We start from the raw sequence: 26905 nt of genomic DNA on the forward strand, positions 1-26905 counted from the left end.
TGGAACTTTGAGCACCTCTTGAACTTAAAATGGGCTAATTTAGGACAAGTAAAAAGATCATTTCACACAATGGCTCATGATGAATAAACCCTGAGGTACTGGGCAGAAAAAATGGAAGGACATGAACAAGTTGTGGGATGGGCTATCTAGGACACTGAGAGTGACCACAGCCATCCCATGTCCAGCACACCAACCCAGGCCAGGCGTTGGACTCTGTGCCCATGCATTCCCCAGAAGTCCTCAGAAGTGGGCCTTGTCATCTCTTAGAGATGAGGTTCAGAGACATGTACCCATATGGATCACACAGCTGGTTTGATCCCAATCCATGCACTCTATCACCAGGTTATTCTCACTCTTACAGGGATGTTTGGGCTTCTTTCATATATTCTTCTTCGGGTTAGGGTCTTAGAATATGTTTTTGGAGCATCCGCTAGGGACAAATTCTAGATGGATCTTGGATTTGATCCAGGAAGGCAGTGCTACAAATTTTCAGAATATTAAGCATTTAAGTTCAAGGGGGAGAGGGGCAGGTGAAGGAGATCAAACCCAAGTCCTTATTCCAGGACAGTGGTTCCTAACTTGTGCTGGACACTGGCATTACCAGGCTGTGGCCCTGCTCAATGACATCAGAATTTCTGGGGCTGGGACTCAGGCAGCAGGTATTTTGTAAGTGCTGTGGAAGGAATCACTGTCCTAGAGAGATGGCCCCTGTGTCCCCTAATATTATTATTAGGATAATAATATTAATGGTATTCAAAGTAAAAGTGTAAGCAGCCAGGGCTATTGTGACCCTTATCTTAGGAGACACTCCCACTTTTCCACCAGCTAAGTCTTTGGTCACTCTGTGGTTATTTAAAACAAGTGAAAAGTAGAAATGAAACCCAAGAATTGATATTCATCAGGAAAAAAAAGTCATAAGCAAAAAAGCTAAAAGATAATTTTTGTTAAATAATGAACACTCGTAAAACAGCAGTGAAATGGTATTAAAATGTCTGATTACTTATTTCTCAGCATTCATTGGATAACTTAAGCAGCATGAAGCAGTAGTTGCACTTAAAAAAATGACAAGAAAATAGCTATTCATTTAGTCGACAGGGAAGGTTCATTTCCTTTTAAAGATCACTGGTGTCACTGCTCATCACCAGGGTGAGTGTCAACACAGGCATCTTTATGCTGAGATGGTGTCCACAGCTCCTTTGCCTACAGTTCCTGGAGCAAACTTCAGGGTCTTTCTGGGAGGGGTCTCGGGAGGGACTGTGGCCTGCCCCCCCACCCTAGATCAACGAGGCCCGAAGACTGCATATTGCTGCGTGGTGGCTGCTGAATTTGGACATATTCCAAAGGAGGCCCAATGTTCCCAGGCTGGGGGCAGCATGGAGGGAGTGTCCACTGGGCCTGGAGACAGACCCCATGTGATTCTGGACTTGCATTTTTAGGGCTGGACCCATCTGAAGACCAGTGGCAGCTGGGAGGACTGCCAGCAGTTCTGCCTCTCTTCCTGCCAGTCCCATTTTCTTCCTGCAGGGAAGGATCGTGGACAGGGAAAATGATGGAGGAGTGAAGCAGGGCCACAGACAGAAGTGTAGAGTCCTCTGCCCTCTGCCTATTGCACCATATTCCATAAAAAATAAACACATTTGAATTGTTTGTGTATTGCTAATGCTATGGCATTCCAGGCACTGGCAGGCTGCAGAGAGAGCTGCACTGTCATGAATCCACCAGAATCCATCCAGAGACGGCCTTGAGGGTCAGGATCTTTGGAGCTTCCCTTTGGAAGGGTCAGCAGTGCCCATGTGCCTCGTGCTCTACACAGTGCTGTGAAAATGAAATTAAAGGGTAAGAACAAAAGAAACCCATGGGTAGAAAATCCCAGGGCTTTATGGAGTCGTTTGGCAATAATTTATAGTGTACAGCATCACACAGGTGTGTCTGTGTGTCCTCCCCTTGCCAGCCCTGCCTTCTGTGCATCTGCACACAACTGGCCACAGGTTCTTCTATGTGCCTGGAGGAAGCTCATAGGTGGTTGTTCTTGGAGAGGTAGGCGATGAGGGCCACAGCCACGCCCACGTAGATACCAGTTCCAATCGTAATGGATAGCACAGCCAGGAACAGGGCCCGCCGGGAGCTAGTGCTGGCCTGGTGGAAGTCACCCTTGGCCACGGCTTTGTTCGTCTGTTGGAGAGAAAAGAGAGAGGAAAAAAGGAAGTCAAGATGAGCAAGTCAGAGCAAATGAAGTGACTGTAGTGTTCACTTCTGGTGCCTTTCCAACTTTGAACTTAGCTGACAACAGACAGGAAGGACTTGCCAAGGGGTAACTGGGTGTGCTCCCAGGTGTGATGCAGCTGTTCTATAACTGGCAAAGAAGAAATAGGGAGGTATTGCTTCCCCAGACTGCAAGGCAGTTAAAGCTTAAAAAAAGAAAATTGTCCCCAGGAATACCCATGGCTGGCAGTACTCCACCACCAATGTGGGGTCCAGCGTCTTGGGAACCAGGATGTGAGGGATAGAGTAGATATTACAGCCTCAGCACCCTCTTTTCTACCCATAGATGATAGTTTATTTTATTTGGAAAAACATTGAATTTCCTTTTTTTAAATTTTTATTTATTTATTTTTTTGAGAGAGTGAGCAAGCCAGGGAGGTACAGAGAAAGGGAGAGAGAAATCCCAAGCAGGCTTCACCGTTTCAGCATAGAGCCCGACGTGGGGCTTGAACTCATGAATTGTGAGATCATGACCTGAGCCAAAACCAGGAGTCAGACGCTTAATTGACTGAGTCCCCAGGCACCCCGAATAACACTAGAATATGTTCACACTTACCTGATTTAACTTTAAAACATAGTAGGGGCGTGAGGAAGGAAATTATAGTTCTCATTTCCCAGAGAGGATACTATGGCATAAGACTGTTAAAGCAATTTCAGGATACTTAACACTTTGGTCTTCAGCTGGTGGCCATGGAACCCAGCATTCCTGACCATTGACCTTCTTCACCATAGCTGCAGTTGGTAAAATTCAACCATCAATAAAATTATGATGTAAGACCAATACCCCCATTTCTGGTCACTCAGTTGCCTAATGAGGTGTTGCTTTGATAAAATTCATGTTTCTTGGGATCACAAGATGGATAGGAATGTGGAGGCTTGGGATGTTGTATCTGGTTGGGTATTTTGCAGCAGACCCTATGTACTCATCCCCAACCCCTTCCTTAGCTGTCCCTCTCCACAAGTGAGACTAGAAATGTTACACAAGAGCATGGAGACTGTCATGAGTTTCAGCTGTAACCATCCTGAAAGGACCACTTGAGGAAAATGATGAATTTGGCTGATGGGGGTAGAAGCTACCAGGACCCCCTAACCCCTGGGAGGGTCAAGTGATGCTGAGGAGGGTTAATCCCAAGATGGCTGGGGATTCTTTGTGGTCGGGGAAAGGCAGAGCCCACTGTCCAGGTCAATGTCCTAACTCACTCTCTGGCCCATCTCCAGAAAACCAGATCTTCCCTGGGTCCTATCTCCATGTGTCATCAGTGGTATTTCTGCATTGTGTAGGCCGGTATGGGTGTGGTATGTTGTTTACTCAAACTAAGGTATGCCAAAACCTTTGCAACAGACCACAAAGGGTTAGACTCAGAAGTAACTCATGAGATGAAGTTCCACCCTGCCCAGTCCTGACCCTGACTGATGAAATGTGGAGCTCTGTGTCTGGTTGAGAAGGGACTCTGGTCTGCTTGGGACCTCTCTTTTTCCTACCTGTTGGATCCTGGAGGTCAGTTTTTGCCTTCCTCTCCTGATTTTCTTTCTTGGAAAGGAGCTTGGGAGCCCACTGCTGACAATTCTTGATGAAGCAGAGCTAAGGGAAGGCTGAATGAGAAGCCTCCTAGGACAATGCTAATTAATTAATTAAGCCTCAATTAGCTGTGTTTCATTTTCTCTAGCAGCACTCCCAAACACCCCAGTGTCTCATAACATGATTCCCTAGAAATGCCCATCCTTAGCCAGGCGGCCACATTCCATCAGAATGGGGCTTTGCTACTATCTCTCATTACCACTACCCTTAAGGCAATCTTCCCTGGGCCCTGCTACAGGAGAGGACAGACAGGAAGGCAGGGGACACTGGGCACTCCCTCCCCCTGAAAACAGGCCCTGCCGGGAGTGCCTGTGTCCCGACTGACCCATCTCATCAAGGCTCACATGTTTCAGTAACTATGTTTAGTAGTTGCCTTCCTGGCTCAGCTTTAAGTTCCAGAGACGGGTCCACACCTGTCTTGTCCATACGGTCTGCCTGAAGCCTGGGTGGATGGTAGGAACTCACTGAACATTTCATGAATGACCGAGTGGACTGTACAAGATCAGCTCCCTTCAAATGCTTCCAGGTGGTACTGGCACCAGATGCACCCTCCTGGGTTCTCTGGTGGTCTGTGTGAGGAAGGTAGTGGCACTGGGCAGCCTTGACCTAAGCTCTGGCCCAACTCTGCAGACATCTCCTCTGGCAGGTTCTGAGCCCATGGTGCAAGTGCTCTAGTCCCCAGGAGCCCAGAAGTGTCGGCTGGGGAATCAAGCTCCACAGTTTACTCTCACAGTGCAAGCTGGGAACACCCTCTACGTTTTGTTTGGTTATAGGGCAACTGTTCCAACAGGAAGTGTGTTGTGTTGGAGATGCTATCTGCTGAGATGTATCAGAAACAGCAAACAGATAGAGCCTCATTGGCAAGCAGGCTGCTTTTCAGCAATGCCACTCAGCATCTGCATTTTGCAGAAGCTCCTGTGAGGTAGCAATGCTGTTTACACTCCACAGACTGGGCATCCTGGTCTAACAAAGGTGGTCCCTGACACACATCCTTTGTTTCAGAAAATGGATCCTGTGGCTACAAATCAGCTTGTATCTCCTTTGAGGTGCAACCTTGAAGAAATGTTTCCATACTGAAAACTTCTGGGCTAAGTCTCCAGGCTTTTCTTGCTATGCAGGAGTGCAGGGGTCTGGTCCTGGATCCAGGGGTCTGTGAAGCCCTGATGCTGAAAGCAGGACTGTGTGCATGTGCATTTTTATGAGCTGAGGGTCAGCCAGGCCTACTGGATTCCCCCAGCAGCCACGTTCCCAGCTGCTCTGACTGCTGCATTGGAGTGGGTGGGGAAGGAAAGGAGATACCAAGGAACAGAGCCAACCTGGCATCTCCTGGTAGGGACAGGAGGACATTGCAGATGCTTGCTTCTTGGCTGGAATAAGCAGATGTTGTTTGCTTGCCCTAACTGGGGATCTAGACTTGTCTACACCCCAGTGTGCACATGCAGCCCATGGTTTGTAAGTGAGTGTGCTGCAGGCATGCTGAGAGGCCTTACTTGGAACGGCATGTGGGTCTCATCAGCACAGACTGCACCATGTCAGATGGCTCTGCAGCAGGACTTCTCAAACTTGGGGCACATTCCAATTGCCAGGAAGCTTTGAAAACTCCTGATGCCCAGGCCACACCCTGGGCCAGGGAAGTCAGAGGCTCTGGGTTGGGACCTGGCTTCTGTGCCTTTCATGCTTCCAGGTGATTCCAGTGTGCAGGCAAGGTCGAGACCAGGGTGGCCAATTGTCCCAGTTTGCTCAGTACTGAGGGGATTCCCAGGACTTGGGACACTCGGTGCTGCAATAGGGACAGTTCAGGCAAACTGGGATGAGACTCACTGCTTTTCAAGAAGGCAGCCCTGGTCTGGCGTGGAGAGCATCCTGATGACCCACCTTTTCCCAACAGAATCACCTTTCCATGTTAGCAATAGAAGGAATGAAACTGGGAGAGTCGGAGCTCAGGGGGTGAACTCAGCCTCCTGGGTGTCCCCACCTGAGATCGTGGCAGCTGTGTGCCCTGATGGCCTGTCCGTTCACCATGCAAGGCACTTCTTTGATTCCTGCATGTGGGCATTTGCAGAAAGGGAAGCCACTCACACCCTCAGCTCTCACACTTTTATTTTTAGCTTGTGGGGTGTTATTTCTAAACCTCATTCCCTCTGGTTTATGGCCCTAAGGAGTACTGGCTGGCATTTTACCTCCTAATAGCCTCCTTTCTAATGGCAACATGGGATTGACCTCTGTTTTTGTGGGGCCAACATGCCCTGCAGGTGGGAGCCCCATCCTTGATCCTAGTCTGTCCTCCTGGAAAATGCCTTCTGCTGTGGAAGGTGATGTGTGCCAAAGGAAATGGACAGCTTAAACTCCCTCTTGCACTTTGTTTTTAAGCACTCAAATAACTTACTTGAGTCGTCTTGTGCTTGTCGGGGGCCCCTTCCTCCTGACTTGCCTACACCTTTCCCACTTTCTCTAGCTGCCGGCTACAGACCTTTCCACAGGTGGACCCACTCACATTGTCTCTGGCAGTGCCTGCTATAGTCCCCGTGCCCTGCACACAGCATGCATGGCCTTCTTGACCTTGAACCCCAATACTGCTCAGCCTCATCTTCTCCCACAGTGGGGTGACCTGCCACCAAGGCCCTCCCACTGTGGGGTCAAGGATACTGCCAGCCCCTGGGAGTGTGCGTGTGACTTTACTTAAAATCATGTGCTCCACCTACTTTATTTAAAAAAAAAAATTTTAACGCTTATTTATTTTTGAGACAGAGAGAGACAGAGCATGAGCAGGGGAGGGTCAGAGAGAGAGGGAGACACAGAATCTGAAACGGGCTCCAGGCTCTGAGCTGTCAGCACAGAGCCCGACGTGGGGCTCGAACTCATGGACCGTGAGATCATGACCTGAGCTGAAGTCGGCCGCTTAACCGACTGAGCCACCCAGGCGCCCCATCCACCTACTTTAAAAGGGGAGGAGGGAGTCTGAGACTTGGGGTTCCCATCTGTGCAGTGGACCAGTGGGCATGACGCTTGGTCAGTGGAAGCTCTGACACTGGCTCCTGCCCTTCACTCTCCAGACCCACGCTCTTCCCACATTTACCTGCCTGTGGCTGGGAAGCTGCCCTGGTTCCTTCTCCCTAAGGGCCTCTCAGGGAGATTAGAAGAGGGGGACAGGGCTCACCACCTGTGAGGGCTGCAGAACCGATGACTCCTGCAGGTTCAAACCCTCCATCTTATTCTCTCCAGGCCTCCTCATTCTGGCTTCTCTGACATGCCCACTCCAGTCACATCCCTGTCCCTTGTGGTCCCCACACCGGCCATCTTTGTAAATCAGCCCTCTGCAAATGATCTAACTGGGGTGAGTCATCTATTTCTTGACTGACCAGCTACAGCTAAGACAGCAATAAAATGTTTGCATCAGCTGTGACGTGGCTGTGGGCCTGGGGCAGGCTCCCTGAGGACCTGACCTGCAGGCTTTTTGTTGCCTGTGAGAGGCCAGCAGGCTTCCAGGCACCCATCCTGGGCAGCCTTCTCTCTCCTGATGGCTGTGTTTATCATCCATTGCTGAGGAACACATCATCCCCAGCTTTGGCTTCAAACAAGAATAAGCACTTCCATGTCTACCAGTTTCTGAGGGTCAGGAGTTTGAGAACTGCTCAGTGAGGTGGCTCTGTCCTGACCTAAGTGGGGCTTGGGCTGCATCTCCTCTTTCCTCAACATCCTTACTGAGTTATGGGCTGAGGCAGGCCACAGGGCTGGGGAAAGGCAGGTCTCACTGGCTTAGTGTCCCCTTACTGGAAGTTTCTGGCTCTTTCCTCGTTGCCTTGTTCACCTCCAGTCTGCCCGGACTCTCCTCCTAGACAGATGGCCTGTCTTCGGGCATCTCAGGATATGCTCCTGGGGACCCTTTCACGAAAGTGTAGCTATGGCTCAGATTGGCTCCTGCTTGCACAGGTGAATGTGAACTCCCATGAAGCCAAGGGATGCACTCATGGTATCACAGTCAGGAGCTCCTCCAGTCAGATCAGAATCAAATCTGTGCCAACTCTTGGGGCTGTGACAATTCTGGCTCCTGGGACTAGGCTGAGAGGCACTCCTCCCATGGAGCTCATGTTCACAGGGTGGTTGCCTACAGGCAGCTTTCCCTCAGCATCACCTCTGTCACCCCTGAAGGCAGAACTGGGAGGGCCACCAACTGGACAGAAAGAAGCATGACACTGTAAGCCAGGCCCTCTGGCCCAATCTATAAGCGGCTGTTCCCATTTGTACCCATGAACAGGACAGGAAATCCACCTGCTCCTGATTTGGGGTGGGAAACTTCTCCCTTGGGGCTGGGTTTTCCTTCCCTACCCTTCCTCCAACAGGTCATGAGTGAACTTTTTTACTTTCTTTTGGGGGTCTTTTGCTTAGAAGACAGAAAGTACAGGTGGCTAGCAAGTTCTTGACCAGCACCTAGCTGTACCTTCTGTGGGACCCAGACTTGCACCCTCTGGAAGGTGGCTAAAGTCATAAGGGAGTGGGGAGCCTTAAAACACTGGGGCAGAAAGAATCTCCAATCAGAAAGCAAGAAGCCTCAGACTCCACAGGGCACCTTGGGGGCCTGGCTCAGCCACAGGCCTGACTGGGGAAATGTCCCCCTCCCCCCCACACCTTGGAGGCACTGAGTTCTTCAACAGCCTGATGGAACATTTCACACTGAAACACTAAATGGGCACTCTGGTTCTTTGGTTACACAACTACCCTCATTTATCTGGTTGTGAAGATACATAGAAAACCTGACTTTTAAACTGAAGAGCAAAAGGAAAACAGTGCTAAAATTCCTGAAAGCCACTGGCTTCTTCTCCTCTCTCTTGAGTGAAGGGATTTAAACTGAGGAATTAAAAATCATATAAACAAAGAATGCACAACCAGGACAAACACACTGTGGCTAAGTGTGAGGTCAGTCAGCTGTGCCACTGGGGTCACACCTCCTGAGGTGAGGCCAGGCACCAAATCAGACCACCACATCAGGGGCACAAGTCATCTATCACAAGGCAGGAAGCTTCTTATACTCATTTAAGAATTTAAATTTGCTCAGGTTTTCATGATGAGACAGTCCATCTTGCAGAGAATTAGTTAAATTTACATTCCTTGGGTGGCACTTTTTAATACTTTTGCTTATTTATCCACAGAAACGTCTCTCTGTTGGTGGTGACAGAACTTTCCTAGTCGTAACTTTTAGGGGTTTCATCTGCAGGGACTGGCTTCTTCGCATGATCTTTGACTAGATTCTAGGCCCTGCTTTCCTCTGATGCTTCCTGTGTGTCCAGGTCTTGCCACAGCTGGAGATCAGCCAGGCTGTCCAATTCTTACCCACTTTCCAATGTGGCTCCCCTTCTTGTTGCCCACCCAGGTCCTGGGTTTACCTGAGATTTATAAGCCCTTGACCATATTTGTTTGATGCTCCCTACCTTTCTTCTTCTGCTCACTCACAATAGCTAGAAGTTCTGTTTGAGGCTCAATATCATAAGAGACATGGTGCTGGATAGCTATATAGCCGCTGAACATTTCCCAATTTTCACAACAGGAGAGGAGAACCAAATCAGATGTCTGAAGCCCTGTGTCCCCCTGGAGAGGACAAAAGTGTTGGGTGTTTGGAGGCAGGGAAGGGAATTTGAAGGAATCTTAAAGTATGCTGTGAGACCCAGGCCCACTCCATTAGGAGGGCAGGTGTTTGCCTTTCACTGTAGGCCCAGGGTGAGCAGGTTAAATGGGCACTGGGGTTCTCATGTATGTTCCTTGCACTGAGGGAACATGACCAATTCCTGTCTGGAGAATATAAAAGGCAGATGTGGGCTTGCCAGTGGCTTCAGGGTCAGGGCTGAAAGAAGTGCTGCTCTGTGGGTACAGGCCAGGCCCTCCCACCAAGAACTAGACATGGTGGGCTGCCACTGGGACTGTCTTAGATCCTGTCCAACAGAGGCCAACTGAGGGGCAAGCAGACCTCCACAGAAAATGCTGACAAAGATGCATGGCTTGTCTCATGCAAACTGTAGTTGAGGATGCAGAATGCATGTGGGATATCTGCAAAGAACCCACAAGAATGCCTAGATGAGAAAAAAAGCTGTATGCATCCTCCAGGCCCAGAAATCATGAGGCCTCACACGACAGCCTGAGTTGGGTAAGACTGCTCTACCCTCTATCTGGCCATGTCTACCATATGAAAGGGGAAGACACCATGGCTGGCAAGCAGGGAGGAGGGGAGTGGGGGAGATACTGCTCCCCTCCTTCCCAGGCGTGCAGCCATGCCCCAGCCAAGCACATCTTGAAAGAACTGTGCTGTACACCACCCCCCCCAGGCTCAAGTGGGAAAGGGATACACTACCAATTATTAGTGAGAATGTGGAAAAAACAAATTCTCACACAGCCCTGGTAGGAGTGTAAATTCTTATCACTACTTGAGAAACTATCAGTCTTCACACAGCTGAACATATGAGCACATTATACAACAACAAATCTACTGTTAGTAAATACTTAAATATTACTTATATGTTCACCAAAGAACATCTACAAGAATGTTTGTAACAATGACCATCATAATAGCTCCAAACAGGAAGCCAGACAAATGTTCAATAGCAGTAAAAAGGATAAACAATAATGATACCCAGTAATGGTAAGGAAATAAATCTCAGAAACATAATGTGGAACAGAAGCTGGACACAGGATTCTATTTACATAAGTAAAAAACAGGCTAAAGTAGTCTATGCTGTTGGCATAGAAGTAGGTTAGTGGATATCTTTGGAGAGGGTCAGTAACTGGAAGAAAGCATAGTTTAAAAAATCTACTCTTGCACCCAAGATAATTTTAGAAGTGATTCTACCAAAAATTAAATGACCATATGAGAACTATTCATAAAGAATAGAGAAACTCATTTTATGAAACTAGTAAAACCTTGATATCCAAACCAGAGGAGAAGAGGGAAGGAAAGGAGATGTTAAATTCTCTATACAGATAGATGCAAATCAAGTGAAGGTATGCCCTGGCTTCTCTCTACAGACTGCTCTCTAGCTCTGTATTTGCAGTGGCCTTTTAAATTCTTAACTCACCTACTATATCCTCAGAGAGCCTTACCTGCCCCTGCTGAGGGAGGGGCTGCTGGGGGTCCAGCACTCACCACTCTGGTGCCTTGTAGCTGCATGTTTCAGGAGCCTGGATGGGTTCATCACAGTTTACTCCATGAATATAGAACAGATTACAGTACAGCCTTTTCTACCATGGTTTCTGAGTGCAAAAATGCTTTGGTCAGAAACATTTCCACTACAACAGGAACCCTCTGGGGCATCCCTGTGGCTGACAGTCACTGGCCTTATATAGAGTCTACAAGCTGATAAGGAAGATATAAATCAGGGGTATCCACAAAGGAAATATTTATAATCATGACCCCTTTCTGTGTAAGGTGAAGCCTACTTGGCTCTGCTGCTGAGCACAGGAAAGGACTTGGCTTTTTAAGTTTGGGCATGATGCAATGCTCTGCGTGACAGAGGGAGAAGGGTTTGCTGCTCCTTGGGGAATCCAGGAGAGGAGGGGAAGAGAAGAGCCAGGAAGAGGGTCAGAAGGTGGGTCAGAGAGGGACTGTCTAGTGTGTGCCATGTAGGAGAGCTTTCTATGAGGATGGAGGTGTTCTATGTCCGTGCTGTCCAGCATGGTGGCCACTAGAATATGTGCCTCGCGTGACTGTGGAATCTCTCATGGGGACATGCACTAGCCCCAGACCTCGTGTCACTTTGGCAAGGTTCTCTATGCCAAGCTCCATCCCCCTGCTAGGAGACCATCTCCCCTTCTTGAGATGATCTGAAATGTTTTAAAGGGTCTGGACTCTGGTCCTTCACACATGGGCCAGGAACCATGGGCCAACATTTGTCTTAGCTCTGGGTTGAGTTTCTCACAATCTTTGTCAAAGTCTTCACTTCCCTTGGCTAGAAGTATTGTTTGAGGGTCTAGTAAAATCATGATTTTCTCTTAGAGACACCCTGCTGCTTTGGTTCTCTTACACTCATTTTGAGGGGAAGAATAGGTAAGGTTGGATGTTTCCACGTTCCACATCATCCACGGACACATTCATTTCATTCCTGTTGAGGAGCTGGGTCCAGGCACAGCTGGGAGGGCCTGAGCAGAAAATGCCAGCACCTAACACCAACCTCCAATATTTGTGACAGGCTCCTGAAGACACCTGCTGCCTCCAGAATCATCTCTTTGGAAATTTATAGCACTTTGGATATTTTATGACTCATTTTTCCTCTAGTACCAATATCTGTCTGGCTGGATTACATTGCTTTGCATTATTGCAAAGGTTATTTCCATTATTCATTACAGTTAACATTTGCTATGTACTAAGGTACTCAGAGCTGTACTCAAAGAAGAGGCAGACTCCATGTAACATTCTAAAGGAGAACAGCAAGATAATTGGGACATAAGCCACAAGAATGGAAGACCTCTCAGAGGCAGGTGCTCTCACACCAATCCTCAACATGCGTGTTTCTTTCCTCACATGTATTTATTTCCACATGCATTTTTATGATTTCCCCTATTTTAAGCCATTTAAAACAACAGATCTTCTATTGCTAATTAGGTCCGAACAGCAGAAAAGAGACCCGTTAGGAAACAAATATACCAATTGTGTTTGGGTAAAACCTGACTCAAACCTCAGTCACCTGGGCATGGGCACAGAGCACCGGCCTTCGAGGAGCCACTCCACCTGCCTTTGGTCTGGGCCCCTGAACTCAGGGGGAAGGGAACATCCTGTAGAAATGTCATCAAAATCATTTCTTCTGCAGATCTCATTTCACAGAGAACACAACTGCAACTACACACACATCAACAGTGACCACTGTGCCACGCTCATGTGGGATGTATGAGCTACTGCCACCTCGCATTCTCCATGAGGGCTTAGAGAAGCCACCAAACCCTAGAGGGCACTCAGCTCCCGCAAGTCCTTCCCAAGGGGACTTCCACCCTGTGGCCGAGGTTGTCAACTCATTCACACCCTTTCTCCCCCAGAGGCTGCCTCTGGCCCCATCCAGAGAGAAGACTGCCTTGGTTTCTCCACACACTTGTTTGTTTGCCTGTTAGGGGAGGGCTGGAAGGCTGGGACTCCTCAAGTGAGAGTCCAGGGAACCTGAGTGGAACCCAGGCAAAATGGGAGCCCCTGGGGAGGGTGAGAAGACCTCCACTCTGCACTGTCTCCTGGTGTCTCCCACAGCCACCTCCCTGCCCAGGCCACCCTCTGTGCGCCTGCCCAGTGCCCCCAGTCCCACCTGCTTCTTCCAGGGTCACATGTGGTCAGAAAGCAGATTGTTAGGGAATAAAAGTGATCATGAGATCATAGGAAGTTCTATTATTAAATAAGAATTAGAGACAAAATTAGCAGGACTGAAAATTGTCACCCTCCCCATTTCTCAAATTTGAACAGCTATAAATGGCTATACATTTGGCTATTGGCTTATTCTGTATCTTTCATTATTTTAAAAATATGTGCTATATAAATATATATGTGTATCTCTATATACATAGACACACACATACCATATATTATATATACATCTACACACACACATATATATATATATATATATATATATATATATATATATATTATACATGCACACCTTCCCCAAATATGACATTCATAGGGAAAGTGCACAATTCATAAGCATACAACTTGGTAAATTTTTACAACATGCACATACCTGTGTAACCAGTGGGTTACTGGTTGGAGAGCAGAACCGAGTCAGCTCCTGGAAGCCTTCTCTGGCCCCTTGCTGTCACTCTCCCCCAGCAGTTATCACTTCAGAACTTCCTATAACAGATCCTAGAGTGTAGACACTAGTGTGTGTGGCTTCCTTCACCTGTGAGATTCATCCCTGTTGGTTATATAGATAATTTATTGTCTAGTGTCCTACTGTATGAATATTCTGTAACTAATTTGCCCATTTTCTTGTGTAAAGATAATTTCCAGTTTTGGGCTATTATGAATAAGGCTGCTAAAAGCATTCTAGTACTTTTTAATGAACATATATACTTATTTTTGTTGGTATGCAGCTAGGAGTAGACTTGTTGATAATAAGGTATGCATAATAAGGTTCAGTCTGTAAAACAGATTTTATACTCACAGTAATAGGCATGCAGGTTTCTCATAAACCAATGTTAATACATTATCATAAACTAAAGTCCATGTTTTAAGCTTACTATCCACCTTCTGTCCTGGGATCCCATCCAAGATACCATATTGCATTCAGATATCATGTCTCCTTAGGCTCTTCTTGGCTATGATAGCTTCCCAGGCTTTCCTTGCTTTGGATGACCTTGACAATGTTGAGGAGCACTGGTCATACATATTGTAGGATGCTCCTCTACTGACAGTTGTCTAATGGATTTGAGGGAGGAATACCACAGTGGTAAAGTGCCCTTCTAATCACTTCATGTCAAGAGTACATCCTATCAACAGGACTTATCACTGGGCATACAGACCTTGATTGTCTGGCAGAAGTAGTATTTATCAGGTTTCCCTATTCTAAAGTCACTCTTCTTTCTACCTTTGCATACTGTCCTCTGTCAAAGGAGGTCACTGCATAGCCCACACATGATATGAGACATGTGCTTTTCTTCCTTCAGGGTGGAGTGTCTACATAAATCATTTGGAATTCATCTGTACAGGAGATTTGTGTGTTCTCCCCCATGAATCAATTCATCCAGTCATTTATTTATATCAGTATGGACCCTGATATTATACATTATACTTTGGCTTATAATTCAATACTATTTGTCACTTTGACCATGAAAAGATTTTTCAGGCTGGCTCCTATGTCCCCTTGACATGCTCCCATCCTTTTGATTTTGGAGCACTTTTCCCTTTTTGTACTGTAGGATGCTGCTTCAGGCTCATCTTGTATATTTCCTGCCCAAATCCTATAATCAGCCATTTCCCCATGGACCCCTGATTGCTTTTATTGGAAAATTGGTGTTAGAAACAAAGATCTGGGCACTGGGTATCCTTGTCACTATAGAAGTGCCATTGATTATGGGCTTTCTCCCTATAGAGTTAGGAAATTTCAAATCTATGTATCATCTATCTATTATCTATCTATCTATCTATCTATCTATATCCATGAGCATCTAGTAGTTGTCTCAAACTGTTTGGGTACTTAGCTAAAGGGCAATAGATCGCTAGAATGTTCACTACTCTGTCCTAGGTACTGTGTTTTAGTATCAAGACCTTGTGACACAGTGACTTTGCTTATCTTCAGTTACAGATGAGGAAAATGAAGCACAGGAGGGGCAGTAACTTGTTCATAGTCATACAACTATTCAGCAATATATCAGAAACCTGTAGGTCTGACTCTAGAAAACTGATCTTGCATTAAGCCATGCTGCCTCTCAAAAATGCTTCGGAGGCACTTTGAGAAGGAAACTGTAGAAAAATTAAAAGTCATCAGCCATACCACCTGAGATCACTGTAGTCAGATGGATGATGCTGTGTCAGCGTAGTTCTCTCCTGGTTGGTGGACTGAGCCTCTTGTTAGAAGAAGTAAGCCAAACTGTCTTTGAACACGCTTGTTCATTACAGTTACCATTATTGTTTCAATTGAAAGCATCTGCATCCTGTTGGATGTGGATCATCTGAATAGGAACGTCATCCCATTTACCCAAAACACAGCATAAACAGACCAAGTAGTCAGCTTTCCAACCACTAGCCAGCTTTCCCACGCTGCCAGTCGGGATTCTGATGGCTGAATAGGCACCGTCTGTTCCTGTGGCTGTAGCTCGCACTGGAGTAGCTCAGCAAGGAAATCCAGCTCAGGGCTTCAGAGAAAGGAGGGAGAGGGGGGTGATGGAACAGGGAGGAAAGGAAGTAGGAGGAAGAAAGCTCTTGCTAGTGCGTGAGGCAAGCCTTCAGCTTTGAGAAGGATCTCTGGCAAATTAAATGTCTGCATTACCAGATGGTTCTGCTGCCCGTTTGGCCTACAAGCTGCAGGTCTACACCTGGGCTGAGAATGGTGGAGGCTGGGGAGAGAGAACCTGATACCACCAGTATATATGGTTACCACTGAATTTATCTTATATTTGCAAGGATAGGCATTCTCAGCAAATCCTCATGTGATACCGTCTCAAGAGTTTTAGGAATGAAAATATTCAGATCCTGGTTCCCTCCTCCCTCAGTGGGCTATAGTGAGAGTTCCTGGTGCTGGCCAGCTGCAAAGGACAGGCTTTTTTCTCCAACAGTGGCTGGCAGGAATTGAGGCACGCTCTCTCACCTGGACAAAAGCCAAGCTGGAGGCTTGGCTGGGGATGGATCCTAGCATGTAACCTGGTTGCACACAGAGCTGCTTCCATCCTCTTTAGCCTCCAGGAAGCTCCCCCATCCACGTCTGAGCTCTTTTCCAATCATATTTGATGTGAGAGTAGAAATCTGCCTTCTGACACCCAGCATCTCATTTTGAAACCCCAAATTCATGTCTAAATGCCATTCTAAGGAACCCATATTTCCCCTCCGATCTGGGAGAGCCCATGGACAGACCAGGGAATGTGTACACACTCCAGCACACAACCAAGCCACATTGCCTGCTTACAAGGGTGGTTTTGAATTACTGCCTCAGGGCATTAGAGGACTTTTAAAAATTTCTTCTATTCTTTTAAAACCAATAAAAGAAAATTTCTTGTGTTTACTTTTGAATTCATTCGACCCAAGCTGCTTCTCATTAGCTTGCATCTGACATCTGGCACATCATTAGAAGGTCTAATAAAGAAGTCAGCATAGGCATATTTGTGATTTTGCACTCTGCTCCCAATCGGTGGACCTTGGGGACCAATGTGGAGTAGTTTGTACACACACGGCAGAGTGAACAACAGTGCTTTCTCCGTAGCTTGAAATCCATGCATCTGAGCTGAAATGGCACAACAGATGCAGTGGAATCAAGGGGAATCTGTATGTTGTGCATTAATATCACATCAAACCAAGCAGGGGAAGGAAAAGTAGCATTAGAGAAACATCCTTTTTGAATGAAATGTTTCCCAAAATGTGGCACAGGGGATGTGGCCCAACAGGCATTTGTGGAAAAGAACAGGCATTGTTCACTTCAGGTTGAAATATGAGGATACTTCTCAAATGACATCTCCCAAGGACGGGGGCAGCAGGAGTCGCCTGGACACATTTCAGAAAATAATCCTACTTATTATGGCTGGTCCCACTGGAACCTGGCTTCCAAATAGAAATGTCTTTTTTCATTTGAGATAAACAACAAAACTTGAGAAATGAGTATTTTATACTTGTAATTAGGTACATGCAATGGAGCCCTATGGGAGGTTGGGGATGCACTGGGAAGTTTGTATCTTAGTTTGGCAAACTACCTTAGTAGGGGAGCTTAAGCAACAAACTCACCTTTCTAACGGTTCTGGAGGCTGGAGGTCAGATCAGGGTGCCAACAGGGTCAGGTTCTGGTGTGAACTCTCTTCCTGGTTTGCAGACAGCTGCCTTCTTGCTGTGTTCTCACATGATTCAGCAATAGCACAGTGGTCCCTTTATCCCCTTATGAGTGAACTAATCCCATCATGGCTTCATCCCAACCCTATACCTCCAGAAGGCCTCACCTCCTAATGCCATTGCATTGGGGGTCAGGGTTTTCATATTTGGATTTGGGGACACAAACAGTCTTTGGCAGTCTGGTTCACAGGCATACTTCTGAAGGACAAAGAAGCAAAGTCAACTGAACTGAAGCCCCTGTCTTGAAGTGGACACTTTTCCTTTTAGCAGAGGTGGTTTGTGAAGGTTCCTGTGCGTCCCTTGGGGAGTTCCCCAGTGTCACATCCAAGTGACTCCTGCCATGACCACCTCACCTTCATTCCACTTGACTTAAAGGTAAATTCTGAGACCTAACTCCCTCTTTCCCACTAGGTCATTGCACATTTGGGGTTGCTTCAGGTCAGGAATTCTTTAGCAGGAAAGTAAAACAAATTACAGGCCCCTTAGGGAGTAGAATTGGAAAGTGCATCCCCACCCCCAGCTGGCAGGCTGTGCAGCCAACCAGAAGGCAGAGAGGTTCCTCACGAAGAGACAGACGGCCAGGAGTAAGCCCAAAACAGGGACCAGCATGGGCTACTCACTGGCAGCAGATACTAAACAAATTTGACAAGTTCAAATCCAGCTCCTTTGCTAAGCAAGCCATCATAAGAGGGAAGAATGAATATTAGAAATGAGTGAGAAAACCAAGTTCAGCAATACAGAGACCAAACCACCAGAGCCAGATGCAATCTCAGCAGTAAACACTGTGATGCTCATAGCTTGAAGGGGGAAGGGCGTGTCTGCAGGACACATCATTGTTTCATTCACAAGTCAGCACACAGTTTGAATTAATGTTGGAAAAGGCACCAATTCACTTAAGTGTTTGGGATATATCTGCAAAATTATTCCTTAACACTCTTCATTCATTAAAGGAATGGTTTTTAGTGTCATCCTCCTGCAGGGTTCTGTGTTAAGTGCTGAAGATAAAAAAGTCAGTGAGAAGGCAGACTTTGTTTTCCTGGAGCTTATGGTCTAGTGGGGAGCTAACATTACTGTTGTAAATGGTTCCATGAAGGCGTGCCTCAGAAGAGCATGACCGGACTTGGGGGCCAGGGAAGCCTTCCTTGGGGACTCAGGGCTTGAGCTTGGAGATGTCCTGTTGTGGGACTAGGGGAAGGTGCACTTCGAATGAGGGTGGAGTATAGGGAGAAGGGACTGGTGGGGCTGGAGAGGAGAAAAAAAAAATGAAGAAGTAGGGAGGCATAGACCATCCAGGTCTGGTGTGCTCCTTAAGAATGGAAGATACTGACGGTCTGCTTGCAGAAGAAAGAAGGGAGTATGGGTGGGAGAGCAAGAGATGTGCATATTTCAGATGTTCCCCATGCCTCTTCCAGACAGCCCAAGTGAGGGACAGGGATAGAAGACTGTGGCAAGTCAAAGGTGACACCAGTGAAACAAAGGGAAGTAGGTATATTTAGTGGAGCAGGAGCAAGGTGATGACAAAGTTGGCCTTTGGCCTAGGATTCAAGGTTACCTTTCAGATATCCAAGCAAAGACATATATTTGTCCATATGCATCTGCACTGGAGTTAGGAACCAGAAGTTACCTATATGTAGGTAAGAGTCAAAGCTGTAACAATGAGATGGCCAGGGGTAAAATAGTAAAACAGGGCTATGAAGGGCTAATCGCTAAGCCTTTTGTTGATTCTTCCAATTCCTGCTCTACAGCCCCACCATGATGTATCCTTATGTGTTATTAAGCTTACTTTCCTCTGCTCAGGACTCAGGAAGTGAGCTACTTCCATCTGATGATGTATACCTGTCTTCACTTTGGACAATTTTCAGCCATTATGACTTTAAATATCACTGCTATTCTATTTTGTCCTCATTTCTGTCTCTATGGAACTATTGGTTGCATGTTGGACCTCTTCTTTCTGTGTGCCATGTCTCTTTCCTGTTTTCCATCTCTCTTTCTGTGCTTATCTGGGTGATTCCCATGTATCTATCTCCTGGTATATAAATTCTTTCTTCAGTTGCATCCAGTCAATCTGCTGCTTAAACCAAAAATGTTTTTTTTTTGTTATTATTGTTACAGGTACTCTATACTTCCCAATTCTAAAAATTCTAGTTGTGAATTTTCCAAGTTTGGATTTTTAAAATATTTTTAACTATGATCTCTCATTCTTTCACTATGGATCTCTATTCCTTCTTAATCACTTAAATTATTTTAATTATTTTAATCTCCTTGGGATTATTGTAGAGTTCTATAATAATCTCAAAGAGATTAAAAATGAATTGTTTTTGTTAATTGAATTCTGGAAGTAATAGTTCTGCTTTAGGAAGAAAATCCACTGATGACCCTCTTGTATGTCTTTCCCCTTCATATAGATTATACATTTCTTTTGTGTTTTTATTGAGAGCTAGGATTAATTATTTTCCTCTTTGCTGGTTTGCAAAACTTTCATTGTCCTTAGGAAGCATCTTTTTATTGCCACAGCGTGAATCCTGAATTACGTATATTTTAATTTTTCAGGGGGTATCCTGCACCATGCTTATATGTAAATTGAGGGCCCACACCTAGGATTAGCCTGGCCCTGAGGTTCTGACTGTGTCCTGATGGTCCAGAACAGACAGAGAGCTTACTTCCTGGTTTAAGAAGCCTGGGGGAGAAGTTTCTAGCCTCTTTCATAGATGGCACACTCTGAGGCTATGGGATTTGTACATCCTCCCTGGTCAAACACCATGTTCTCTCTCCCCTGAAAAGAATGAGAAGCCCAGCCACAGCTCCCAGACCCATCTCCTGGAAATGAATTACCCTTGGTCTGCCATGTTGGCAGCTTGCCATCTTTCTGGAATGCAAGACATATTGTCTTTCATGGATACACCAATGGCAATAACAGGTGTTGCAGAGATAAATATTCTTGAGAGCAGGCCCGAGATCCAAGAAACAAAAACACAGGGAATAAAAAGGAGCCAAAACTACAAGGGAATCAAAAGGTTAAAGGGATGTCATCAAAGAGCAGTCAACTTAAATTGGAGCAGGAAGACAGAAGACCCCAGGAGTGTGGTCTCCAGGAAAATAAAAAAAAGAATCCATAGCTTATATGATACATTTGGTCACATCATGAAAAATTATATCTAGAGGCTATTGATGAGTATGGTAAAGAGAAAGCTTAAGTCCATGAACTATAGTAATTGAATTGAATAGAATTGAATAGAATTGAAAAGCAACAATACCCGTGCACTTGGCTTAGCAGTGACTGGGCATCTGTAGTCAGATAATGAATTAATAAGATGCTGTGATGACCACATTGAGAGGATGGGGATGGGCAGAGGTGACATGGGGCAGAGGAGAGGGAGGCCACAGGGACAGAGAACTTTTATAAGAAAGTGAATCCTCATCCATCACAATAACTGGCCTGTGATAAATAAATGGTAAACCGATAGATTAAGAAATTAAGAAAATATATACCTTAAATTTAGTTTTTAACTTTTAGAGAGAGAGAGAGAGCACACATGAGCCGGGGAGGGGCAGAGGGAGAGAGAGAATCCCAAGCAGGCTCCATGCCCAGCACAGAGCCTAAAGTGGGGCTTGATCCCATGACCCTGAGATCATGACCTGAGCAGAAACCAAGAGTTGGATGCTTAACATACTGAGCTACCCACGCACCCCATAAATTTTATAACTTTTTAAGAAATTACTAAATACCAGACAGACTTACTAAAATGTTCAAGAGGTGTCTTTGGGAAAGGGCTTGGAAGCTGGGAGGTACTGGTGACACTTCAAACCTTTTGTACAATGTATTTTATTTATTAGTTGTGACAAAGGAACTACACCCTAAGATGTCTTCAAAAGAAGAAACCGGACAAGAGACAGATGGGAACTCTCTGTACTGCCTTTGTAATGTTTTGTAAACATAAAACTATTATAAAATAAAAGTTTATTTAAAAAAAAGGTCAGGGTACTGGATGTAAGCACGTGGGAGACCAGGAACAGTGACCACAGATGCAGGCCCACCCTCCTGTGCTCTGTCTTGGAGGACCTTGAGGGCAGGGCAGGACTTTGGGAAAGGTACTCCTGGCTCAAATCCAGGGCTGACATAAACTAGCTCAGCCCTTGAACTACTCACTATTTTTTGAGTATCTAATTTTACTTTTCTCCGTAAAACAGAGTTATGATACCCATCTGGCTGGTTGTTGTGACAAATATTAGCAACAATAACACACTACTTCTGCTTTATGTGAGACTCCACACTGAAATTCTACTTGTCTCATCTCATTACTCCTTTGCACAGAACCTGAAGTACACACCATTATTAATACTTTTTTCTAACAATGTTTTATGAAAATTATCAAGCACACAGAGAAGTTAAAAGAACCTACAGTGAATACCCAGATATCCACCACCTTAGCTGGCCATTAGGATATTACTATATTTATGTTATTAGATGTCTAGTCATCTATATAACTCTCTATTCATCCATCAATCTATCTTTTCTGGGGTACATTTCAATGTAAGTTGCAGATACTTCCTGCTAAACATGTCTGCATGTGAATCCACTAATGAGACCCTGGAAACACAGAATTAAGGTTTTGTGAGGTGAACTTATCCAAAATCACATAGCTGGTGAGTGGCAGCTTTCACTTCAGAACTATATAACACGTGCTCATCTATGGAAACCACTGCTCTCATTCTCACTCTCTAGGCAAAAGTCCCTCTTCTTTCCTGAAAATAAATGGGGAGGAGATCGAAGATTCTAAAAGCTAGGAGAGGAATAACATTTTTCTTAAATACTCATGGGGAACATATAAACATTCTTAGGAACTGGGGCATCTGGGTGGCTCAGCTGGTTAAGTGTCCAACTCTTGGTTTTGGCCCAGGTCATGATCTTATGGTTCATAGGATTGAGCCCTGTGTCCAGATCTGTGCTGACAGCTTGGAGCTTGCTTGGGACTCTCTCTCTCTCCCTTTCTGCCCCTCCCCTGCTTGTATGCATTCTCTCTCTCTCTCTCTCTCTCTCTCTCTCTCAAAATAAGTAAATAAACTTTAAAAAATTCTTAGGAACAAAAATGAATGTTTTGGGACTGTGTGGGTGCACACTGGCCAATGTCTGCCCCGTGCACCAGGGTGCTCCTCTGTGTGCAGTGCCTCCCTGACACCTGGGCAACAGCTGTTTTGTGCCTGTGAAAATCTGTGAGGGAGCCAGTTCAGTGTCACCATGGAGCAGGGCGTCCACCCCATGATGTTTACAGAAGAGACCCCTTGAACTTGAATTTATGTGCACATTAAACTTTCTCATAATTGCTATAATATGGGTGACATGTCAGTTCTTTTGTTCTCCTCTTTATTCCCTCTTTCCAGTCCATTTCACAGAAAACCAATTACATAATAAAGAAAACAAATCATTTTTAAAAGTCTTCCTACAGAAGGGCTACTAGATAACCATGAATTAATGATATTAAGAAAAGCTTATTTCTTAAGAAGTGACAGTAAAGACTAGCACAGATTTAAGTAAAAAATGAAAAAAAACCCCACAGTATTGCTTATTAGAGTGGAAAGTTGGGGGAAATGTAAGTGCCTTAAAAGGTGAGTAACTAAATAATCATGCTATCTACTTATGGTGGGCTATCTGGTAAATATTACGCTTTCTGAGCATTGCTAATTACATGAAAAATGCTCTCAATATCAGTTATAAAATGGCATATTTTAAGACATAATCTTACTTACATACAGAAAAATGGATAGAATAAAAAAGGATTGGAAGGAACACACTAAATTCTTAAATGTAGTTGTTTTTAAAGTTTACCCTATTGTTTTCATAGTTATTCCAACATTTCAATGGTGGTAAACAGAAAGTGCATATTGATACTGCAGATGACATTTTCTCCTAGACAACATCAGGCTGACCACTCAATTTGTCTCTAAATGAATGCAGTGGAGAGGTGTTAGTGAGGTCCTTTGGGTCAGGGAAACTCAAGTACAGTGACCCTAAATATTCCTCCAGCACTGTGGATGCTGGGACGTGGCACAGACCCAGTGCCCTCATATCTGAGTGTCTATGTGACGGTAACTTACCTTGGTATGACTGTCCTTTTCTGACTCTGATGCACAGCACCTGGCTGGATCCTGGGTGTGATTCCCTGGGGGATGTAAATCCCTTATTGGCCATCTGACAACCCTCTCCTGAACTTGGTTACACTCTCCTTGGTCACCACTCACCTCATAGAGAGCCAAACATTCTGTGCTGCTTGGTATCAACCTCTTCTGTCTCCACATTTCAGATTGCAGCACATGTAGTAATCATGTGAGGACCTCTGTTACTCCTGCCTGAGGACCACACCTCCCTCACCTCTACTTCCTGGGCCCCTTTCTGCACCAGCTACCCCTGGAGAGAGGAGTCCTGTGAAGAGAACAGGGTGGCTTTCCAGGCCCCCACTGCCTGCTGATTCAGTGTAAGGCCTGAAAGCCTGGACTTTGACCTTGTGCATTTGTGGGTCACTGAGGGGATATTTCATAAACAACTCTGTGTGCTTAGAAAAAGAAAGGGTCACAGCCCTGAACAGTGAGCCTTTTGTATCAGCATCCTGGGGTTTGGTTTCACATTTACTATGCTATTTATCTTGACAACTGCTCTGCCATTTTCTGTGGGTTGATTGGTTTGCTTTCAGTAGCAATCACATCTATAGACAATCACCCAGGGGCACATTAAAAAAAAAAAACACCAATTCTATTTTTACCTTCTGCCATATTGCTGTTCTCAATATATTTGCACATTTGTCAGTTATTGTCCTGTCTGGTAAAACATCCCATTTTGCAACTGCAGCAGAAAGAGGAGGACTGGTGAGCAGGTGCCTGTGCTCTGGGGGGTGACCTCACCTGTGTGCCAGGGCATGAGCTGCTCTGCGGCCTCTCAGACTTTCTGCACCACATTGGTTATCTATCCCTTCCCTTTCAGCTCCTGCTCTTCCTAAGCTGAGTGGGGAGGGGTGTTTTACACGTAGGATGTTGTTATGGCAACACAAAGCCTTTGACAAACTTGGCAACTGGCTCCCACTTCTGTGTCCTGTGGGATGAGGTGAGGCCAGGTTTTACCTTCTGAAGCTCAGAGAGTCTCCTCCTCTGAAGCCCCACTCCCCCTGGCAAGCAGCATTGGGTCAGGAACCAGCTCAGGCTTACATACATGCAGGTTCCAGGTCTTTGGCCAAGCCTTTCACTGGGTGAATATTTCCACCAAGTGTCCAGCCTTACCTATCCACCCTGCTTTCCATGGGAGCTGGCTTGCTTGTTCCAGCTTCGTCTGGGTTCTCTGTCACTATCTGTTACTTTCAGCCTACACTGTCACTGAGGAGCTTAGCTCCTGTACGAGGTAGCAGTGCTGCACTGTGCTGATGGCTTTTCTTCTTCACTTAGGGGACCTGTTCACCTTCACATTTTATGATCCTTGTGAGGTTAGGAAATGTGATATCTGGAGGGAGCACTCTCTGGCACTGGATAGGCATGTAATAGTCTTGGCTTGGCCATTAACCAGCTGTGGGCTTTGTCAAAGCATTTAATCCCACAGGGTCTCAGCAGTGTCTAAGATGTTTCCACAGGAAGTCCAGAGAGTCCACAGGAAATGGAGAAGTTTTCTGGGAGAAGGGGTGGGGGAAGTGCAAGGTGCACCAGGTAGGTAGAGAATGCACCCAGCCACCTTGGTGTGTAGAGAATGCAGCCCGCCTGCTATCATCCCTGTTCTTGTGCCCCCTCTTCCTGGAGAGAGACCTGCTGCCTCTGGGGTCAGATCTCTGGATGGTGCCTGTTGGGGAAGCATCTGTTCTGCTCTTTGCTTGTTTGTTTTGCTTCTGGAACATCTGCCTTCTTTTTCTTGATTTGAAATTTAGGACTTTAATGACTTGGTATGTATCACATCAAGGGATATCAGCATTTGAGAAAGCTCTCCCCTGTGGCAGGAGGTTAGGGGGGCCTGAAGTTTTCTGGGGTTTTCCAGGTTAGGAAGAGGCTCTTGAAGAAGATTTGATGACCAGGTAGGATGTGAGGACATGCCTCTCTTAACTGGGGGATTTCCATTGCAAGTCTAGTTTCTCATTTCTCCAGCATGCTTGCTTTTTGCTGGGAAGAAATTATTTGAAGGAGGGAAGGGGGAGGGGCAGAGGGAGGATCTCGAGGAAAATGTTGCTCTGGGTGGAAGGAATTTTAAGTTAGCATATGAGACGCACACATGTATAGTGCATTTGGTTGGTTGCTTTTCTCTCACTGGCCTGTTCGCTATGTATTGGGCACCTATGCTGTGTGTGGTGAATCCTGTTGGTGCTGTGCCCTGACCCTTCAACCCCTAATCACGACCAATGCTCCAAAGGACAAGCTGCCAGTGGCTCCCAGGGCACTGCCTGTGGCTTCAGGAACTCTCCTTCCATAGGTTCCCTTTCAGCAGAAAGTCCACCAATGACTGCCAGATGTAGAAGGGGATGTTCTCAAGAGTTGCCTGTAGGATTGACTGGGGCCTCAGTGGCAATTTAAGATTTGCTGCTGCATTCCAGAGCCCATCTAGGTTTATTTGTGTAATCAAGATAGGGTTCCCTTATAATGCTATATTAAAATTGTCTTCCAAGTATGCAGGTTGAAAAGGAGTTAATTTTTTCCCACAATAATGGAAGGATCCTACTTGCACTCTAGTCTTATGAAGCAGTAAATAGAGACATAAGCTTTCACTAAAGGTCACATTTCACTGAATCTTTGTTCACAGTTTCTCCCCAAACCCAGAAAGAGTAAATTCACAGTGATGGAAGACAGGTGAACAAATTGTAATCATCTTCAAGTTGATTACTTCATGGGCATTTAGACGAGCAATATGGGTTAAGTAAGAAACTTCAAAAGTGTTGGGAAATAGTGTCATGGAAAGCAATGAGATGCAGTAAGTGTGTCAAATCTTGTCCAATTTAAAAAAAAAATGATAGGACGCACACATAGGTAGATGTGCTTGGTGCAAAAGTACATAGATGTGCACATACAAATGGCTGAAGATAGAGGGGCAATGATGGGCAGTTGAGGTGGTTAACATAGGCACCCAATGAGGGAACTAATGTGGGGACCCAAGCAGAACACGGAGGGAGAAAAGATTGCACTAAAAAATAAGAAGCATGTGGGGCGCCTGGGTGGCGCAGTCGGTTAAGCGTCCGACTTCAGCCAGGTCACGATCTCGCGGTCCGTGAGTTCGAGCCCCGCGTCAGGCTCTGGGCTGATGGCTCGGAGCCTGGAGCCTGTTTCCGATTCTGTGTCTCCCTCTCTCTCTGCCCCTCCCCCGTTCATGCTCTGTCTCTCTCTGTCCCAAAAATAAATAAAAAAAAAAAAAGAAAAAAAAAATAAGAAGCATGTGTGAATAATTGGATTTGTGCAATTGTGCACAATTATGTATGTTTTTTTGAATGCATAAAGAAATAAAGCTCGTAAAAAGTATCTGGATTGGCCAGGAGGAGGTCAAACTTTCACTCTTCACGATGACATGATACTCTATATGGAAAACCAAAAAGGCTGCACCAAAAAACTGCTAGAATTGA

At 45.7% G+C, this 26905-nt stretch overlaps 1 protein-coding gene across 11 annotated transcripts in view; it reads right to left on the minus strand.

The window, feature by feature from the left end:
• Positions 1–928: 928 nt before the first annotated feature.
• The window catches only part of SYNDIG1 (synapse differentiation inducing 1), a 181567-nt gene continuing 155590 nt past the window's right edge, over positions 929–26905 (minus strand). For 9 of the 11 annotated variants that reach the window (XM_058684698.1, XM_058684696.1, XM_058684690.1 and 6 more), the window contains one exon: positions 929–2172. In XM_058684698.1, the coding sequence (XP_058540681.1) occupies positions 2014–2172 (159 nt within the window). In that variant the 3' untranslated portion in view covers positions 929–2013. Of the gene's footprint in view, positions 2173–13695; positions 13717–26905 lie in introns of those variants that run through there. The other 2 variants (XM_058684700.1, XM_058684701.1) reach the window with 2 other exon arrangements.

This window comes from Neofelis nebulosa, chromosome 9 (genome assembly GCF_028018385.1).
Source record: "Neofelis nebulosa isolate mNeoNeb1 chromosome 9, mNeoNeb1.pri, whole genome shotgun sequence".
NCBI lineage: Eukaryota > Metazoa > Chordata > Mammalia > Carnivora > Felidae > Neofelis > Neofelis nebulosa.